Genomic DNA, 14,893 nt, shown 5'->3' with positions numbered 1-14,893 from the left:
TTTTGGACGACATACTATAATATGACTTTTTTTTTCACTATTTTGAACTGTTGTTCTATGACTTTTTTTCATGATTTTGAACAACATACTATACAATGACTTTTTTTCATGATTTTGAACAACATACTATACTATGACTTTTTTTCATGATTTTGGACGACATACTATATGTATGGAAAGAATCTTACTGAACGGAACTTCAGGAATCCTGCACATAACCTAACAGGTGATCCTTCTCTTGCCTTCTATTAAATGTCCAACTTTTCTCTCAGCTTAGTCTTCCACATTCAGAATGACCATGCTGATGGTATTAATGATACTATTACAGGAATAAGAGCCTCCACTGCAATCCACTAATTAGAAAATCTGCCTTTATTAAGTTATTTACAACAGTGGTTCCTTCTGATACAGTTTCATTCACACTTATAACCCCTCCATACATACGATGTCATGTAAACTGAGGCAGAGAGGCCTACATAGAGCCATTAAACATGACAGACAAGATCAATTTTACAACAAACGTAAATACTTCTGAGTGACTGTGAGAGGGAGAGAAAGATTAAGCTGTACCTGATTGCTGACCTGGTTTAACGTAAACCTGCAGGCCAAACTGCTCTAAAAGAAGCTCACTCAAAAAGGCAACAAGTTCCTCAGCTGCAAACTTTAGTTTTCAGTTTAAGGTTTAACATCTAGACATATCTCACAGGCTGGATTGTTGCACTCCCTTAAAAATGACATGAAGAGTTACGTTCCAAAATCAGCTCAGCATTTGAAAAATGAATCTGTTACCCAAGTACTCAAGATTATAAAGATAGAATGATTTTTACGCAATGCCATTTCTTTCAAAATGTTGATAGATCTGTTTTTGGAGTTCAACTCTTCATATTATTCCCCCTCTCAGTGCAAAGGAAGGCAAAGATTAAGAAAAATAAACCTCTTTATGCTTAGCAAAGACATACATGTAATATTGCACTTTGGTTAGCAGGCAGTGCATTTACTGCACACAGTATAACAATTATACACTTAATACAATTTTTTAAATTCAGATTTAAATCCCCTATCTCACATCTTTCAAAGAACAACAGTATTTTGCTTTGGCTTCGTCAGTTCCCATCCAGTGTGATTGAATCTACAGTAAAAATACAACAGAGAAAAAAAATATGTCATAGCAAGCTATGTGAATAACAATGAGTCTTTCCTCGTCTGTTAAAACCTCATTTCTAAGTAATCACGTAAAAGAAACTATTAAACTCTGATCCAATCTTTAGCCTTGTCCCGCATTTCAAACAAGATACAAAATAATATGCACATCCTTCATACCAGGGGTGTTAAAAAAAGTGATAATATTTAAATTTGCATTTACAGTGATAAATCTGGATAAGGTTGCTGCTTTAGCTGCTTTAAGACATGCATCTGACTTACGGACTAAACAGGTCAATGAGCCAAGGCAAACAGAACTGGAAAGAATAAGAAAAGCTCAGTAAATTATTAAATTTTGGTTGTGTTTTTGGTCATCATACTTGGAAGACAGCACTGATAGTTAAACAAAAAGTGCTTATGTACCGATTCACCAGCTCTCACAGAAACATACTTCCTCCTTATGTAAAAAGAAATTATCCCCAACCAAAAAGTATTTTGTCTCTTTAATATTTACTAATTATTAGTTTGGTATCTTCATCCCACAGCCACTGTATCGTATTCTCCTCATGTTTCACTGGTGAGCAATAAGAAGCAGACTTGAACAGAAGAAGGAAATAAAACGCTGTATGGGATCGGATGCTTTGCAATCAAGTGAAGCACATGATGAATTTTATAAATCCAAAAACTACAACACTTTAAAGAAAAAAAGGAAAAACAAAAGAACAGAACATGAGATAAAACATAAATATTCACTAAAACATTTAAGGAACCTAATGGAGGGATAGGTATGCTGCCATCACTGGCAAAGCAAATTAAAACTGAGGCAACAGGCTATTGTAGCGCCCGTGGGTTTACATGTGAGTGTGTTGGTGCTAACAGTGGCCAGGAGATATTGTGCAACGTCACAGCAGTTGTTTTTACGTGGTGGAAGAGTCCTGGTAAGGCACAAACTTGGAGAGTTTGTTGGGAGAACTTGGATTTGGGCAATCACTACTACTCATCCTGAAGAAAGCCTCCTGCTCCCTCTTCTTCATGTTTAGCTCCTCTTCAAGGGCCTAGGGTTGGAGAAGAAGGGTGCGGTGAGATTAACTGACCAAGCTTACAGAGGGATGTAAACTTGTCTAACGTTGTTCTTTACTGCAGTGGTTCCAGACTGGTGGGTTGGGGTCAAAAAGTGGGTCACAGGTCCATTCTAAATGGACCGCAAGTGACTAGTTTGTAAAAAACACACTTCATTTTAAAGTTTAGTGCGTTCCTGGCACAGAACTTTTATTTCGAAGTGCTGCAGAGTGAGTGACTAACAGACAGCTACTCTAAAGAGACAGCAAATTAGCGCAACGTGGCCAAATGCAAGTATGACGCTGAATATATTAAACTGTGTGGACCTTGAACTAATGACTACGGAGAAAACTGGACCCTGTGGCTGGACCAGTTGGGAACCACTGCTTCAGTGTGTTCTGCAGTCTTCATTGAATTTGGTTGACTAAGTAGACCAAAAAGATGGTGATGTTATGATATGTTTTATGAAGGACATACAAAATGCATGCAGCACCAAAATGCACAATAACAGACACGTTTTGCTCTTTTGTATGGAAGCGTATTGCATTCACTTGACAAATAAAAAAAGCCCTGTTTTTCTGAGTAATTTTTTCCTGTTTTTCCTGGTCATTTTTTTCTGTTTGTTGTGGTAATTTTTTCTGTTTTTCGTAGTAATTTTTTTTCCTGAATGAGGAGATGAGATACTTCAAAATCTCGCGAGAAGCTCCCACCTGGCATGCAATTAGTTACACACAGGGTATGATAATCTAGCTATGTTTTCGACTGCATCCTTCTAGTGTAGGCCTATCACTCAGTGTAACAGGTTAGGTTAGTAACAGGTTGTAACAACGTTAGCTGACAAACGTGTATGGGCATGATTTCAGTTGTCAGCCAACGTTGTTACAACCCCTTACTAACCTAACCTGTTACATTGAGCGATAGGCCTACACTGGAAGGATGCAGTCCAAAACATAGCTAGATTATCATACCCTGTGTGTAACTAATTACGTGCCTTACCCTTATTGATCCCATAGTTGAAACTGTCTAGAAGCAGGAGCACGGATGCAAAATACATCCATGAGCAGGAGTCACCATGGGTGCAGGGGTCACTTGCAGGTGCCAGGTGGGAGCTTCTCCCCCCCACCCCCCCCCCCCCCCCCATTCTTGTATAAAATGTTGAAATCTTGGGAAATATACTTATTCGCTTCCTTGCTAAGAAGATGAGGTGATCTTAGTTCAGATTTAGATTAGCATAAAAACAAAAGTCCAGGAGTCACTGACCCCGGCTTCTGCCAAGAAATTGTAAAGCATATAACCCCCGTTGTTTGTGTACGATGCATATTCTTGAACTTTGAGAAGAAGCTAGCTGTTTCCCCTTGCTGCCACTCTTTATGCTAAACCCAGCTAAACACCTTCTGGCTCTAGTTCCTTACTTTAAGGAGCTCCATACAATATTCAGAGCATTAATACAGTAGCAAACCAGTATTTGCTATGTAAAGATATAGTAGGTAATGGTGTCCTGAGCTGAGAATGAAGTCACGCTACCTCTCTGTCTGTGGTAATCTGAGCTTCTCTATTAGCTGTTGTGGTAGACAGTTTAGCCATGCATGCATGTAAGTGAATGTGAGTCCCCAGCTACTCTCCGTCACTCTGCACTGCTCTCATACAGAGGTTACCGCTGATATCAGGATGGTGTCGTTCTGGAAGGGAAGTGGTCAATACTTCCTGTTGTCGTTGTTAGGACTGTTAGCTGCTGGCTCAGCTGTCTACATGTTAACAACCGTGTGCAGACAGCCTCTATATCACAGATACACTCTAAATATAGCGCAGAGCTCCTTTATTGCACAGGCAAGAAAAGTATTTGTTTTCTCATCCAACTCTTAGCATAACAACCAATGAGCATGTTTCCCAAAATGTTCAACTCCTAGTTTGATTACTTAACCATTTAAAGAGCAGCATGTCTTTGTTCTCACCTTCTTTTATGTGACACATAAACATAATGAGTGTAGTTCTGTGTGTTAGAGCCATGCATAAAACACATAATAACACTGTGACAGGGAGCGCACCTTCTTTCTGGGTTTCAGCATATCCCTCCACTCCTTCAGCAGCGTGTTGTGATGTTCATCCAGATGTTTGAGCCTCTGAGTCTCATTCTCAACCAACAGGTGACATTTTTCATTCTGAAGCACAAAACAAGCTCTTGTTAACAATTACAGCCTGTTTATCCAGAACATCCTACAGACTGCACTGCTTTGGAAACTTCCATGCTGTGACAAGATCCACAGTATAAAAATGAGAAAGTGTTGCCCCTCACTCACCTGTAGCTGCTGCAGCTCTCTGACATTGCTTTCACACTGGCCGGTCATCTCCCTCATCTGGTTCTCGTGTTTCTGCTGCTGATGCAGCCTCTCTGCCTTCTGCCGCTTTTCCTCCTGCTGAGAAAACTAAAGAGCGAAAACGGAGAGTGAGTCACATAACGATCAACTCAGTGCTTGAACATGGTGGTGACGAAACCCTCGCTACCCTTTACCTGTTTGATCTTCTCTCTGTCCTCCGAGGAGCTGCCCGTTGAGTTGATGCGGAGGCTCTTCTTGAACATGGCCATGCGGGTCTTGGCCTCGCTGCGCTGAATCTTGGGCAGCCGGCTTTTCTCCACCTGCTGCCGGCCTTTAAGAATCTCAATCATTCGCTGATTGTAGCACTGCATCTGTTCCTGCTCCTGTGGTGGCACAGGAAATACACACATTGGCGCATTCATTTCACGTGTATGCAGGGGAGACCATGTAAAGTAACTGACACAGATGGAAGCTCTGAGTGATGCAGGCTAACTGCTGGATTGCTAAACATTTTAAAATGAACATTTAATTTCTGACTGAAGACTTGTATTGACATGTACTTGCTACCCAAAGCTAAACGGGTGTAGAATGGTGGGTGCAAACATATTGTGACGAGAGTAGCTGTAAATGCTCTGATTTACCTTCTCGTGCTTCTTGAGGAGCTGATGCCTCTGGAGGAAGTACTGGTCTTTCAGCTGCTGCTTAAATAACTGGTGTCGCTCATACAGATTCTTCTCCTCCATGTCCCATATCGTGGCCTCACGCTCTGATCAAAGCAAAGAGGTCACACAAGAAATTACAAAGATATTGAACACATTATGTCAACGCTGTAACATCTCAGTACACCAGGGTTGGGCTTAGAACAGCAAGGCTTAGGGGTCATTTGATCAGGCAATGCATTTGAATTGCATTAACCCTTTGCTTAACAGATACCGTACCTCTGATTAGCTGGTGTTTCCTGTTCAGGCATTCCCTTTCCATCTCTGCAATCTCTCTCTTGTTGTTGGAGATGATTCTCTTCAGTGTTGTGTCAAGGTAGTTCTTCTGGGCGGCCAAGAATTTCTCCTCCTAAAATTTATCGTAGGTGATATGTTCTCATGAATGTCCTAATATTAAATTTTTTGTCCAAACCACTTCAGTGAAGTACTCATGACAACACAGTGAACACAAATGACTGTCGAGGAAACAACTTACTTCTCTTGTCTTTTTTTCTTGAAAGGAATTCATCATCTGCTTCAAGGATTCTTTACGCTGACTTCTGGGCAGCTTATCAACAGAGTGTTTTACCTAAGTGTATCAAAAGGAGGCAAACTTCAGCTGTATTCACTGAGTCTAACACAACACATAAACGCAGTGGACACACAAGGAAGCAAGCAAGGTATGTGAGAACGAAGAAAACTATCATCCCGTGTACAAAAAGCTTTCTTTGACCTGTTGTCATTCCCTTCCCACATCCTTATCTCAAACATACCTCCTTTTTCTTGTGCTTTAACTGATCCTGGAACCTGTGGTAGTCGCGTTCCTGCTCTGATTTGATGCGTTTAGTCTCTTCTTTGAGTTTAACATGGTGGTCTCCTTCCATCTTCTCAATAGTCTGCTTCTGGTGCTTTTCCAGGTTCTCCAGCTCTGCATCATAGTGTTTCTTCTTGGCCTGGAACAAGAAGAAACAAAATCAGTGTAAGCTTTGGTGAATAAAGAAACAGCCCTACAGAGCTTTGTATCATACCTGCCACATTACATCCATCTCCTCCCAATCATTCCATGAACAAAAAAAATTAAATGCAGTAAGATAAACGGTGACTTACATTCATCTCCTGGTCGAAACGTCTCTGCATCTGGTCTCTCTGTGTTTCCAGTTTGGCGTTTAGTCCGGCTTGAGCGCGCTGTTCTTCCTTCTGCAGTAAACGGAGCTCACGCAGCTCCTGACGTCTGAACACACACATTTATGATATATACAGCTTTAGTATGTGAGTTTAACAACTTTTCAGAAGTTAATATAGTTAATACTGTTTATTAATTACTTGTTTTAAAATATCAGAAATCCTTTTCCTCTCAGCCTCTGAAGGGCCATGTCAGTGTGCTTGTAACAATGAGACCAAAGTCTGTTGGTATTACTGCAGTGATACATGCAATGACATATTTGTACCACTAGATGGCATGAGTAATGCACCAGGATTCAGGAACTCCTTAGGGCTTCTAAAGGGTAGTGCAGTGACAAGACTGTTGTCACTGTGCAAATTATTGGACAACAAAAATAAAACTATTGATCATTGTATTTGAACATGTAGACTCCCAACACCAAATACAGCTAACCCAACCTTCCCCCGGTCTAAAATTGACTCCAGAGACATTTTATTTTTCTCTCAAACCACAGATATATATAAAGAGAGAAGTACCTAAATGAGTCTTTTTCCATGACAGTCTGTGTATTTATAAACTCAAATCTCAAGGGGCAAAAGCCTGAGACTGAGGATGCCTGAAATAGTATGCTTTTTCTTTAACCTTTACTTAACCAGGAGAGTCCCATTTGGATTAAGAATCCCTTTTTCAAGGAAGACCTGGCCAAGACAGGCAGTGAGACCAAATTAAAAGGAACTAAAAATCAAGTATAGTGACCTCACATGTCAAAAGACAAATTTAAAAGAGATAATTGTGTATAACAGCAGCATCCAACAGGCCACTCTACTGTACACTGTACTGACAGGAATAAACAGACGGCAGAGTTCATGGCTCTAATTCACAAAAAATGAAAACAGAAACTGAATGTGTGTTATGCAGACGGATGGAGTCATTCGCATACCTCAAGAATCTCATTTCCTCATCTTTCTTCTCATCATCCCTGATGATCTTGGAGGTGGTCACGCTCACCTCCACGCCGTCGACAACAAACTTCCTGGTTCGCTTCAGAGTCTTACTCGAGTAGGGCTGAGAGGCAGACAGAGGGGAACAAAGGTCAGACAAAAAAAGGATGGCATTAGATTGAATCAGACCCCAAGTACAAGAGTACATCTATCACAGCATGTGTTGGAGAGCGCACTGAAGACAGATTTGAAAAATAAAATTCTTATTCAAGCACTGCAGCTAAGGATCAAGGTAAGTGGTATATGTGTAGTCCCATGCATAGACAGGTTTTATGTAAGAATATGGTAATTAAAGTTAGGTTAATGTACATTTTGCCAACAGGTAAGTGAAGTATTAAAGTGAAAAGATGGTATTATTAAGTATTGTGACATTTGTAAGACAGCTCGACTCAGTTTGACACAAGGAAATCAATAAATAGATAAATAAAATTAGATAAAATGCTTGTGACGAATTCAAAATTAGGACTATTTAGTGACTTTTAAGGCCTGATATTTATCATATTTAATTAAATACATTATAAGATGTTTTAAGGGACTGCAGAAACCTTGGATAGTAGTTTAGAGACATGTTGAGGGGCAAACAGTACGAGAGCGAAACTACTTTGTGACTCCAAACAAACTGATTTTTTTTCCATTTTCAATCTTCAGCCCCAACCGTTGCTGACTCGAGTGACATCACCTGAGGCCATTTATCAAATTTCAAGCCTCCCTCTGGAGCCATAAAAGGCTTTATACAACTTTTTCACCCATATGCAGTAGCAGCCCCCAAAAGACTTGTAAACAGACTTTGATGTATAAAAACAGCAGACTTCCCCTTTAAATATGTGTGTCTTTGTGACTCCAGTGTAGCCTTTTTATCTGGTGGAAGGAGAGGCAGCTGTGTGTGTGTGTGTGTGTGTGTGTGTGTGTGTGTGTGTTGACAAAGGCATTAATATTCCTGTCAATCTGGTTCTACTGTAACAAGCAGCAAGATGCTCCATCTGTCACTGTAATGGGGAGCGCCATGCGGGTAGTAACCTCATCCCGTAACTATGACACAATGTGACTTCTTTTAACAATGCTAGATGAACGTCTACTTCATCTACAGTTCATCTGGCTGCTTTGACATTAGGGTTTGGCTCGTTTCCAAACTTGCAACCAGGTCAACAATTTTCCTGGAACAGTCACATTTCGGAGAATCAAGGTTTTAAGCAAACACAAGCAATCTAGTTTTGATCATGGGCCTCCCAAGAACAGACCCGTGACCTCCTTTCTTTGCTCCCAGATCAAAGTTGAAACATTTCGGAGGCAGGAGCGAGACAACACAGGCCAGTCTAACAATGTCTTGGGAGGCCATGATACATAATACATTAAATGTTTAATAAAATGTGACCCAGCTTATAATTGAACAGATAAAATTGTTATGGCTAACAAAGCATGTTTCCCATATCTAAATCAGCTTTCACGGGCAATATTTACAAGACTGATATGGCAGGGTTTACTCTGCAAACACTGGATAGCTCAAAGCCTTGGTGATGTCATTTCCTGTTTTAAAAATAGTTTGCTCAAGAGGAGAGGAGAGGAGAGGAGAGGAGAGGAGAGGAGAGGAGGAAACTGAATCTAAAAGTGGGAATTAATTTTGGTTTGCGCAAACTGCTGTCCACAGCCCTCTACAGCTGAGCAAACAGACAACATACAAGCCACTGGATGCTACTTTTGCACCGTTCTGTACTGTTGATTCCCTTTCCACAAAGCTGACACATTTACAATAGCAATAAATCCATGTGCTTTTGTGTTTGAGTGTGTTATTAAGAACACACTGGTGCTATAAACGCAGGACATGTGGGTCATTCTGTAGCCGAGTGGCGTTTGTGTTTGAGGCTCTAACTTCCCACCGCTTGTCATTCACAAAACCAAACACAGATCAATTCATGAGCACATGCACACACTGATGCTCTCAATCACACACACACACGAATGTGAGCGTCCTCCTGTCCAAATAACAAAGATAGCCCATTCATCACTCTCACTGCAGACTGCTGCTGCTGCTGCTGAATAATCTGTTCTGGAAAAACTTAACATGCCACAAACAGACAGGACTCCATGCGCAGTCAATAGGATTTCAATCATGGTCGCTCCGTAAGCCTCCAGAAGCAGCAGAGTGACAATGAGCTGCATAGAAACTTCCATTTGCGCTGGTGAATGCTGAACTGTGCCCACACAAAGGGCACTGTTGGTCGCCATGAATGGAAAATGTTGCATATTTTGCTTCAGAAAGGCTGGGCGATAAACGATAAAATGGTGTCTCTTTTCTCTCCTCTAGCTTCCTAACCTCTCCTCCCTCACTGGGACTGTCAGGCGAGTCACAAATTTGGTGATGTTGAACCCTCCATCTCCTTTTTTTTTTTATTAGATTATGTCAACATGCACTGTCATGAGGTAAGAAAGGAAGCATGTTTTCTGTTTTTACAATGGCGTGTTGGAGATTTAGTTTTAACCCTCCACAGAGGTCCTTTAATATACAAGTGTCTGTCAATAATTCAGCTGGTTGCACCACATAAATCCATAATTATCATAACCAATTGAAAAGAAAAACTCAGGCATTAACTAGTATCATGCTCTGTATCCTCCCTAAAAGCAATGTATGGTGCAATCCTAATGGAAGACAGGCTATCCTCTGTTTCAGCTGCTAAACACCCACACCCCAAAACACAACACAATGCCGTTTCAGTTCCTCTGTGGGTGCCGAGAAATAGTTTTTCCAAGGAGGGGTTTTCCTACAGAGGCACTGAGCTGCTTCAATACTGCTCTATTTCACCTTGAAGTCATGTTCTCCGCTCAAACACTTCAGTGAATAAATCATTCATCTCAGCATTTAAATAAGGAAGGGATACTCATACAGGACACTTCAAGCTGCTTCAAGTAGAGAGAGTTTGGCTTCACGCTGACTCACCCTTGAAGACATTAAGATGGCCTCCTTGCTGATCGACAAATCCATGCTCTCTGATGCCATGCTGCCTGAATAAGAAGACCGGCTGTTGATAATTCCTCCATTGATATAAGGTGAGGCAGCTTCGGCGCTTCCTCCCATCGATGTCCGCTCTGGGGTATTCTTGGTTAGGCTACCATTCGGCTCTGAACGGGGTGTAGGCACTGTTGTGGGAGCAATAGATGGAGCCGGAGTGGGTGTAGGGGTGACAATGGGACTTTGGCTCGGGGTTGGTACGCCTCCGTTAGCCACAGTGCTGCTCTCCTCCTCTGTCACCACGACCTTGGGCCCCTCTGGTTCTGTTGAGTCTATGATGATATCAACATGTTCCTCAGATGCCTCGGGCTGGAGGGATGGGGGCTGTTCTGTCTCTGGGGTCCCCACAGCAACCTGAAAATGAATGTTAGTATCATTACTGAATACACCACATGTAATACTATGTCATTTTCTACATCTAAATTTCAAACAGCACCTTTTCCTCCAGTGTGGGAGTAGTCTTCCCATCCTCAATGCCTGAATCTGTGCTGGAGGTCTTGGTTGAGGCCTCGCTCTCAGATTTCTCAGACTCAAGAGTGACGTCATCGGGCAGTTTGTCGCCCAGCTCCTCTGGATCCTTTGGAGGGAGGTTCTGCCGTGGCAGGGGAACAGGGACCACCATGACGGCGCCTGGCTGCTCCTCTGCGGGTGCATCTGGCTGGAGACCCTTCCTGGGTAGAGGTATTGGTGTGGTTGGAGAGGGCGTGGTGGGACTTGGGGTGTCCAGAGACTGGTCTCCTTCCAAACTGGTCTGACTGGTCTGGCATGGCTCCTTTTCTGGAGACTTAAGAGATAAGGAAGGTTTAGAGAATGATTGTTATGCGCTGATGTGAAAAAACAAGTGATGTTTTTAAGTCACTCGTGATCTCCCAAATGTTTAAGTCCAACTAAAATCACATTCAGTCTTCCATTTCTGTTGTAATACATAATGTCAGCATATTTTTGTATGAATTGTAAATAATTTTTTTATTATTAAAAAGGAAGAGAAAAAGTATGTGGAGAAACATGAGAATTTTTTTTAAGCAAGAAAGCTAATGTGGGTTGCTGTTCAAGGTTTGTGGCTCCTGTGTTGCTCAGTGTGACCAACTGGTCTGCCTATGAATGCTAATGTTAATGCTTCATGCAAGATTTGGCTGTATTGAAAGAAAATATCGACCTTTGTGGACTGATACCAGAATGGCATTAGGTCAAATGAATGCAAAACTAGGTTGGCGCCATCATTAAATCAAACAATGTGAAATATAAATTCTTCCCTTTTGGTTTCTTATTTTTTAAAGGAGTACACAGAACAAGTAACAGAGCAGACAATAATATGCAATTATATCTCAGTCAATGTCCCCATCTTCAGTGTGATCTTAACCTTTGCTTTAGTAGGAATGCAGTTATTCCTGCTTAGACTGCTACTTTTTACTAAAGCTGAGATGACCTATTAAATCTGTTATAGGCAAGAGGCTAAAAGCCTGTGTAACAACCACAGACTGAGCGTTTTTAATGGCACTACTACTAAGAATTATATTTGATTCTTGAGGAAAAGGTGCAACATCCCGAATAAAATTACCAATAAGAAATCAAATTTAAGATCACATCCGAGAAGCAGCCTAAAAACAACTTAACTCTAACAAACACACCAATAAAAATGAATAAAAACAATCTTAAACCATCAAAGATATTATTACCACTGACTAAATTACTGACTAATATGCCCTGAAACATCAGCAACCAGACAGAAAGGGCAGAGTTTCTGCAGCAATTATATAAATTTACAGAAAGAGCCAATTTCCACAATTTGAAATCTAATTACAGAAAGGTTCCAGACGTGTGTTAGACATGGGAATTCTATGCTCTGTAATTATAAACACCACCGAAGATGTTATTTCAGAATTATGTGCACAGCCATCTGTCAAACTGAGCAATTCTGCTTCTTAAAATATCTCTCTCCGCAGTCTTCCACCAGAGGTAAACAATACCATCAGACATCTTTATGGTCAGGTTCAGCCCTCCTAATGTCTCAGCAAACATCTCGGCCCGGCTGTGTGTGATATATAGGAAGAGATAAACAGATAACTGCTTGGCTGGCTTTCAGGGTCTTGTAACTGTATGTGTCAAAATGTTGCTGAGTGTGTGCAAGAGTGCTGGAAGAGACAGCTGGAATGATATTATAGTTAACTAAACCCAGATGAGACATATGATGTTTGGACTCAGTCAGCCATTTACAGTAAGTACATATGGTAACATATTTTGATACTTAAATTGATTTGAATATTTCCCATAAATAATCCAGACTGAAACAGCTGTGTAGCAAACATTTAGCAGCACCTACAGATAACTTAATCCAAAAACAGCTACAATGTTTGATTCACAAGATGTCTGGAAAGATCAGTCATTGAAAAACTGCACAGTAACGACACCGGTGCCAAGTTATTCACCTCAGTAAATTTGGAAGTCATCACACTAACTGTTGACATTAGGACAGGAAGGGATAAATGTGCAGACATTAATTTTCGTGGAGAGAAAAACACATCCATGTTCAACACATTTGTCTTGTCACAGCTGCTTGTTAGCACGAGTATTTCAAGGGTCTTCCATTACTGTGGGTTCCTGGTGTACAGCAGACTGTCTGCCTTTAATTAAGGGTCACAGTATAGCAACAGAACAATGCACGACCTTAAATAATTCACTCCATCAGGGGTTGTGATGTGACAGCGTCTCTGTGCAGGAGCGAGGCTGAGGGCAGCACCTATATTTAACCCTGTGTGGGTGTTGCCTGTATTCCGGTTTAAGTTCCTTTGTTTGTGCAGAGGGCAGGAGGTAAACTGCACTCTCATACTACTGTGTGTCACTTTCTAATCTTATGCCCTTTGTGGATTTATGAATGGCTCCTGCAGGATGGACCTTCAATCCTTTGCCAGGAAGGCAGTGTTTACCAGAAAAATGCTGTTCAAAGGGGGCAACAGGCGAAGGCTTTAAAGCAGGGGAACAGTTAAGGTAGAACGTGTGCTTTTTGGGACATGGTATGTTCATGAGTTGGTGACAGTAAAACGAAGGCCCTCTTCTTATTCTGACTCATCTGATTCTACAGTACGTAAGCTCACAGCAGTTACTATCCCTTAATTGACCTTGTAAATCCAAATCACATGCACTTTTACAACCCCTGGACTGCCGACGGCTCTCTTTTTTGGGAACAAACAATGACAGGAGACAAAATGAAAGGACAGAAAAGACAAAAAATAAAAAGTCTAGGTTGGGTACCACAGTGAGTTCCATGGCGTCGTCCTCCTCTCCTTCCTCCCTATTGTCCTCGATTTCCTCCATGACCTCAGCTTTGGCCTCGGCTACCAGCTCCCGCAGCGGGCGATTAGACGTCACCGATCTCACAAAGGGGTGCTGTGGACACAAGGGACAGAGGAGAGATGGTTAATTAGTTATCAGTTAAAATGCACAGAGTGACTGGTTCTTAAATAGCGAGACAACTTCTTGTTTTTCCCCGCTTGCAATTCTTTTTATGCATCATGCTCTGACATAATTGAGCTTGTAAACACCACAAAGAGGGAGGGAGACTAAGAGGCTTAATGTGACCACAGGTTGAACAGCCATGCAATCATAAAACAATATTTGCTGGAGGGAATCACAACACATCATCCATAGATCTGAGTATCATCAGGTCATGAGACAATTGCTTCAGGGATGCTGCCAGCACTGGACAGACAATGACAAGGTGGGAAGAGGATAAGGAATAGGTGAAGGTAAGCTACAGAATTAAATAAAATTCTGGTGAAAAATAAAGTTACAGCAGTCAAAAACATTAGTTTGCCCATGGGGCTGCGACAGGCGACAGGCAAGAGACAAAGCTACAGGAGACTTTCACTGCAGAGGAAACTCTATCTGCCACCTGCCTGTTCCTGAACTGCTCCAACAATAGTGTCTCCACAATACAACTCTCCCTTTAATGGCACGGTGATGTAGCAGTGTTCAATTTAACATCACGTCCTTAAAATCGTTAGTTCTGCAGCTGCTAAAGAGAAAATGTGTTTTTTCCTGCCAGAGTGCAAACAGAGCAGTAATAAGCTGAGTGCAAGGAGAATAAAAAGCTAAATTAAAAGTTGAGTGCAGCTGATCATCTATTATTCAGATGCTCTGCACTACTGTGTAATTTAATTGGAACAGCTGATAAAGGGAAAAGGCTACAAGTGGTGCTGGACCATGAAGTGTGTATAAATCGCTCTGAGTGGGTGTGTGTGTGCATTTGTTGATCACAGTTGTTTGTGCGCAGGGGCTTGTCCTCGAGGACTGCATTAGGCTTCAGCTTTTAACTTCTCCAGTGACTAACAACCGTCAGTCTGATGAGTCAGGTAGTGCAAATGCTGAGTGCCGTCCAACCGTGTATCACACCACAGTGGAAATAAGAATACATGAATAAGAGTATAAAAACATTTGATTAAATATATATATATATATATATATATATATATATATATATATACACACACATACATATATATATACACATACACATA

General features: G+C 41.3%; 1 protein-coding gene across 1 annotated transcript in view; it reads right to left on the bottom strand.

Moving 5' to 3' along the window:
* Positions 1-354: 354 nt before the first annotated feature.
* Positions 355-14,893, bottom strand: part of stk10 (serine/threonine kinase 10) — a 58,882-nt gene continuing 44,343 nt past the window's right edge. Inside the window, exons 8-20 of the mRNA XM_050040537.1 lie at positions 13,629-13,763; positions 10,816-11,163; positions 10,308-10,733; positions 7,315-7,439; positions 6,320-6,443; positions 5,986-6,165; positions 5,709-5,801; positions 5,453-5,582; positions 5,156-5,280; positions 4,709-4,897; positions 4,497-4,622; positions 4,245-4,358; positions 355-2,195 (exon numbers count right to left, since the gene is read on the bottom strand). Of these exons, the coding sequence (XP_049896494.1) occupies positions 2,058-2,195; positions 4,245-4,358; positions 4,497-4,622; positions 4,709-4,897; positions 5,156-5,280; positions 5,453-5,582; positions 5,709-5,801; positions 5,986-6,165; positions 6,320-6,443; positions 7,315-7,439; positions 10,308-10,733; positions 10,816-11,163; positions 13,629-13,763 (2,253 nt within the window). The 3' untranslated portion in view covers positions 355-2,057. The remainder of the gene's footprint in view (positions 2,196-4,244; positions 4,359-4,496; positions 4,623-4,708; positions 4,898-5,155; positions 5,281-5,452; positions 5,583-5,708; positions 5,802-5,985; positions 6,166-6,319; positions 6,444-7,314; positions 7,440-10,307; positions 10,734-10,815; positions 11,164-13,628; positions 13,764-14,893) is intronic.

Source organism: Epinephelus moara, chromosome 3 (assembly GCF_006386435.1).
Source record: "Epinephelus moara isolate mb chromosome 3, YSFRI_EMoa_1.0, whole genome shotgun sequence".
Taxonomy (NCBI): domain Eukaryota; kingdom Metazoa; phylum Chordata; class Actinopteri; order Perciformes; family Serranidae; genus Epinephelus; species Epinephelus moara.
This window is presented reverse-complemented; position numbering and strand designations above follow the sequence as displayed.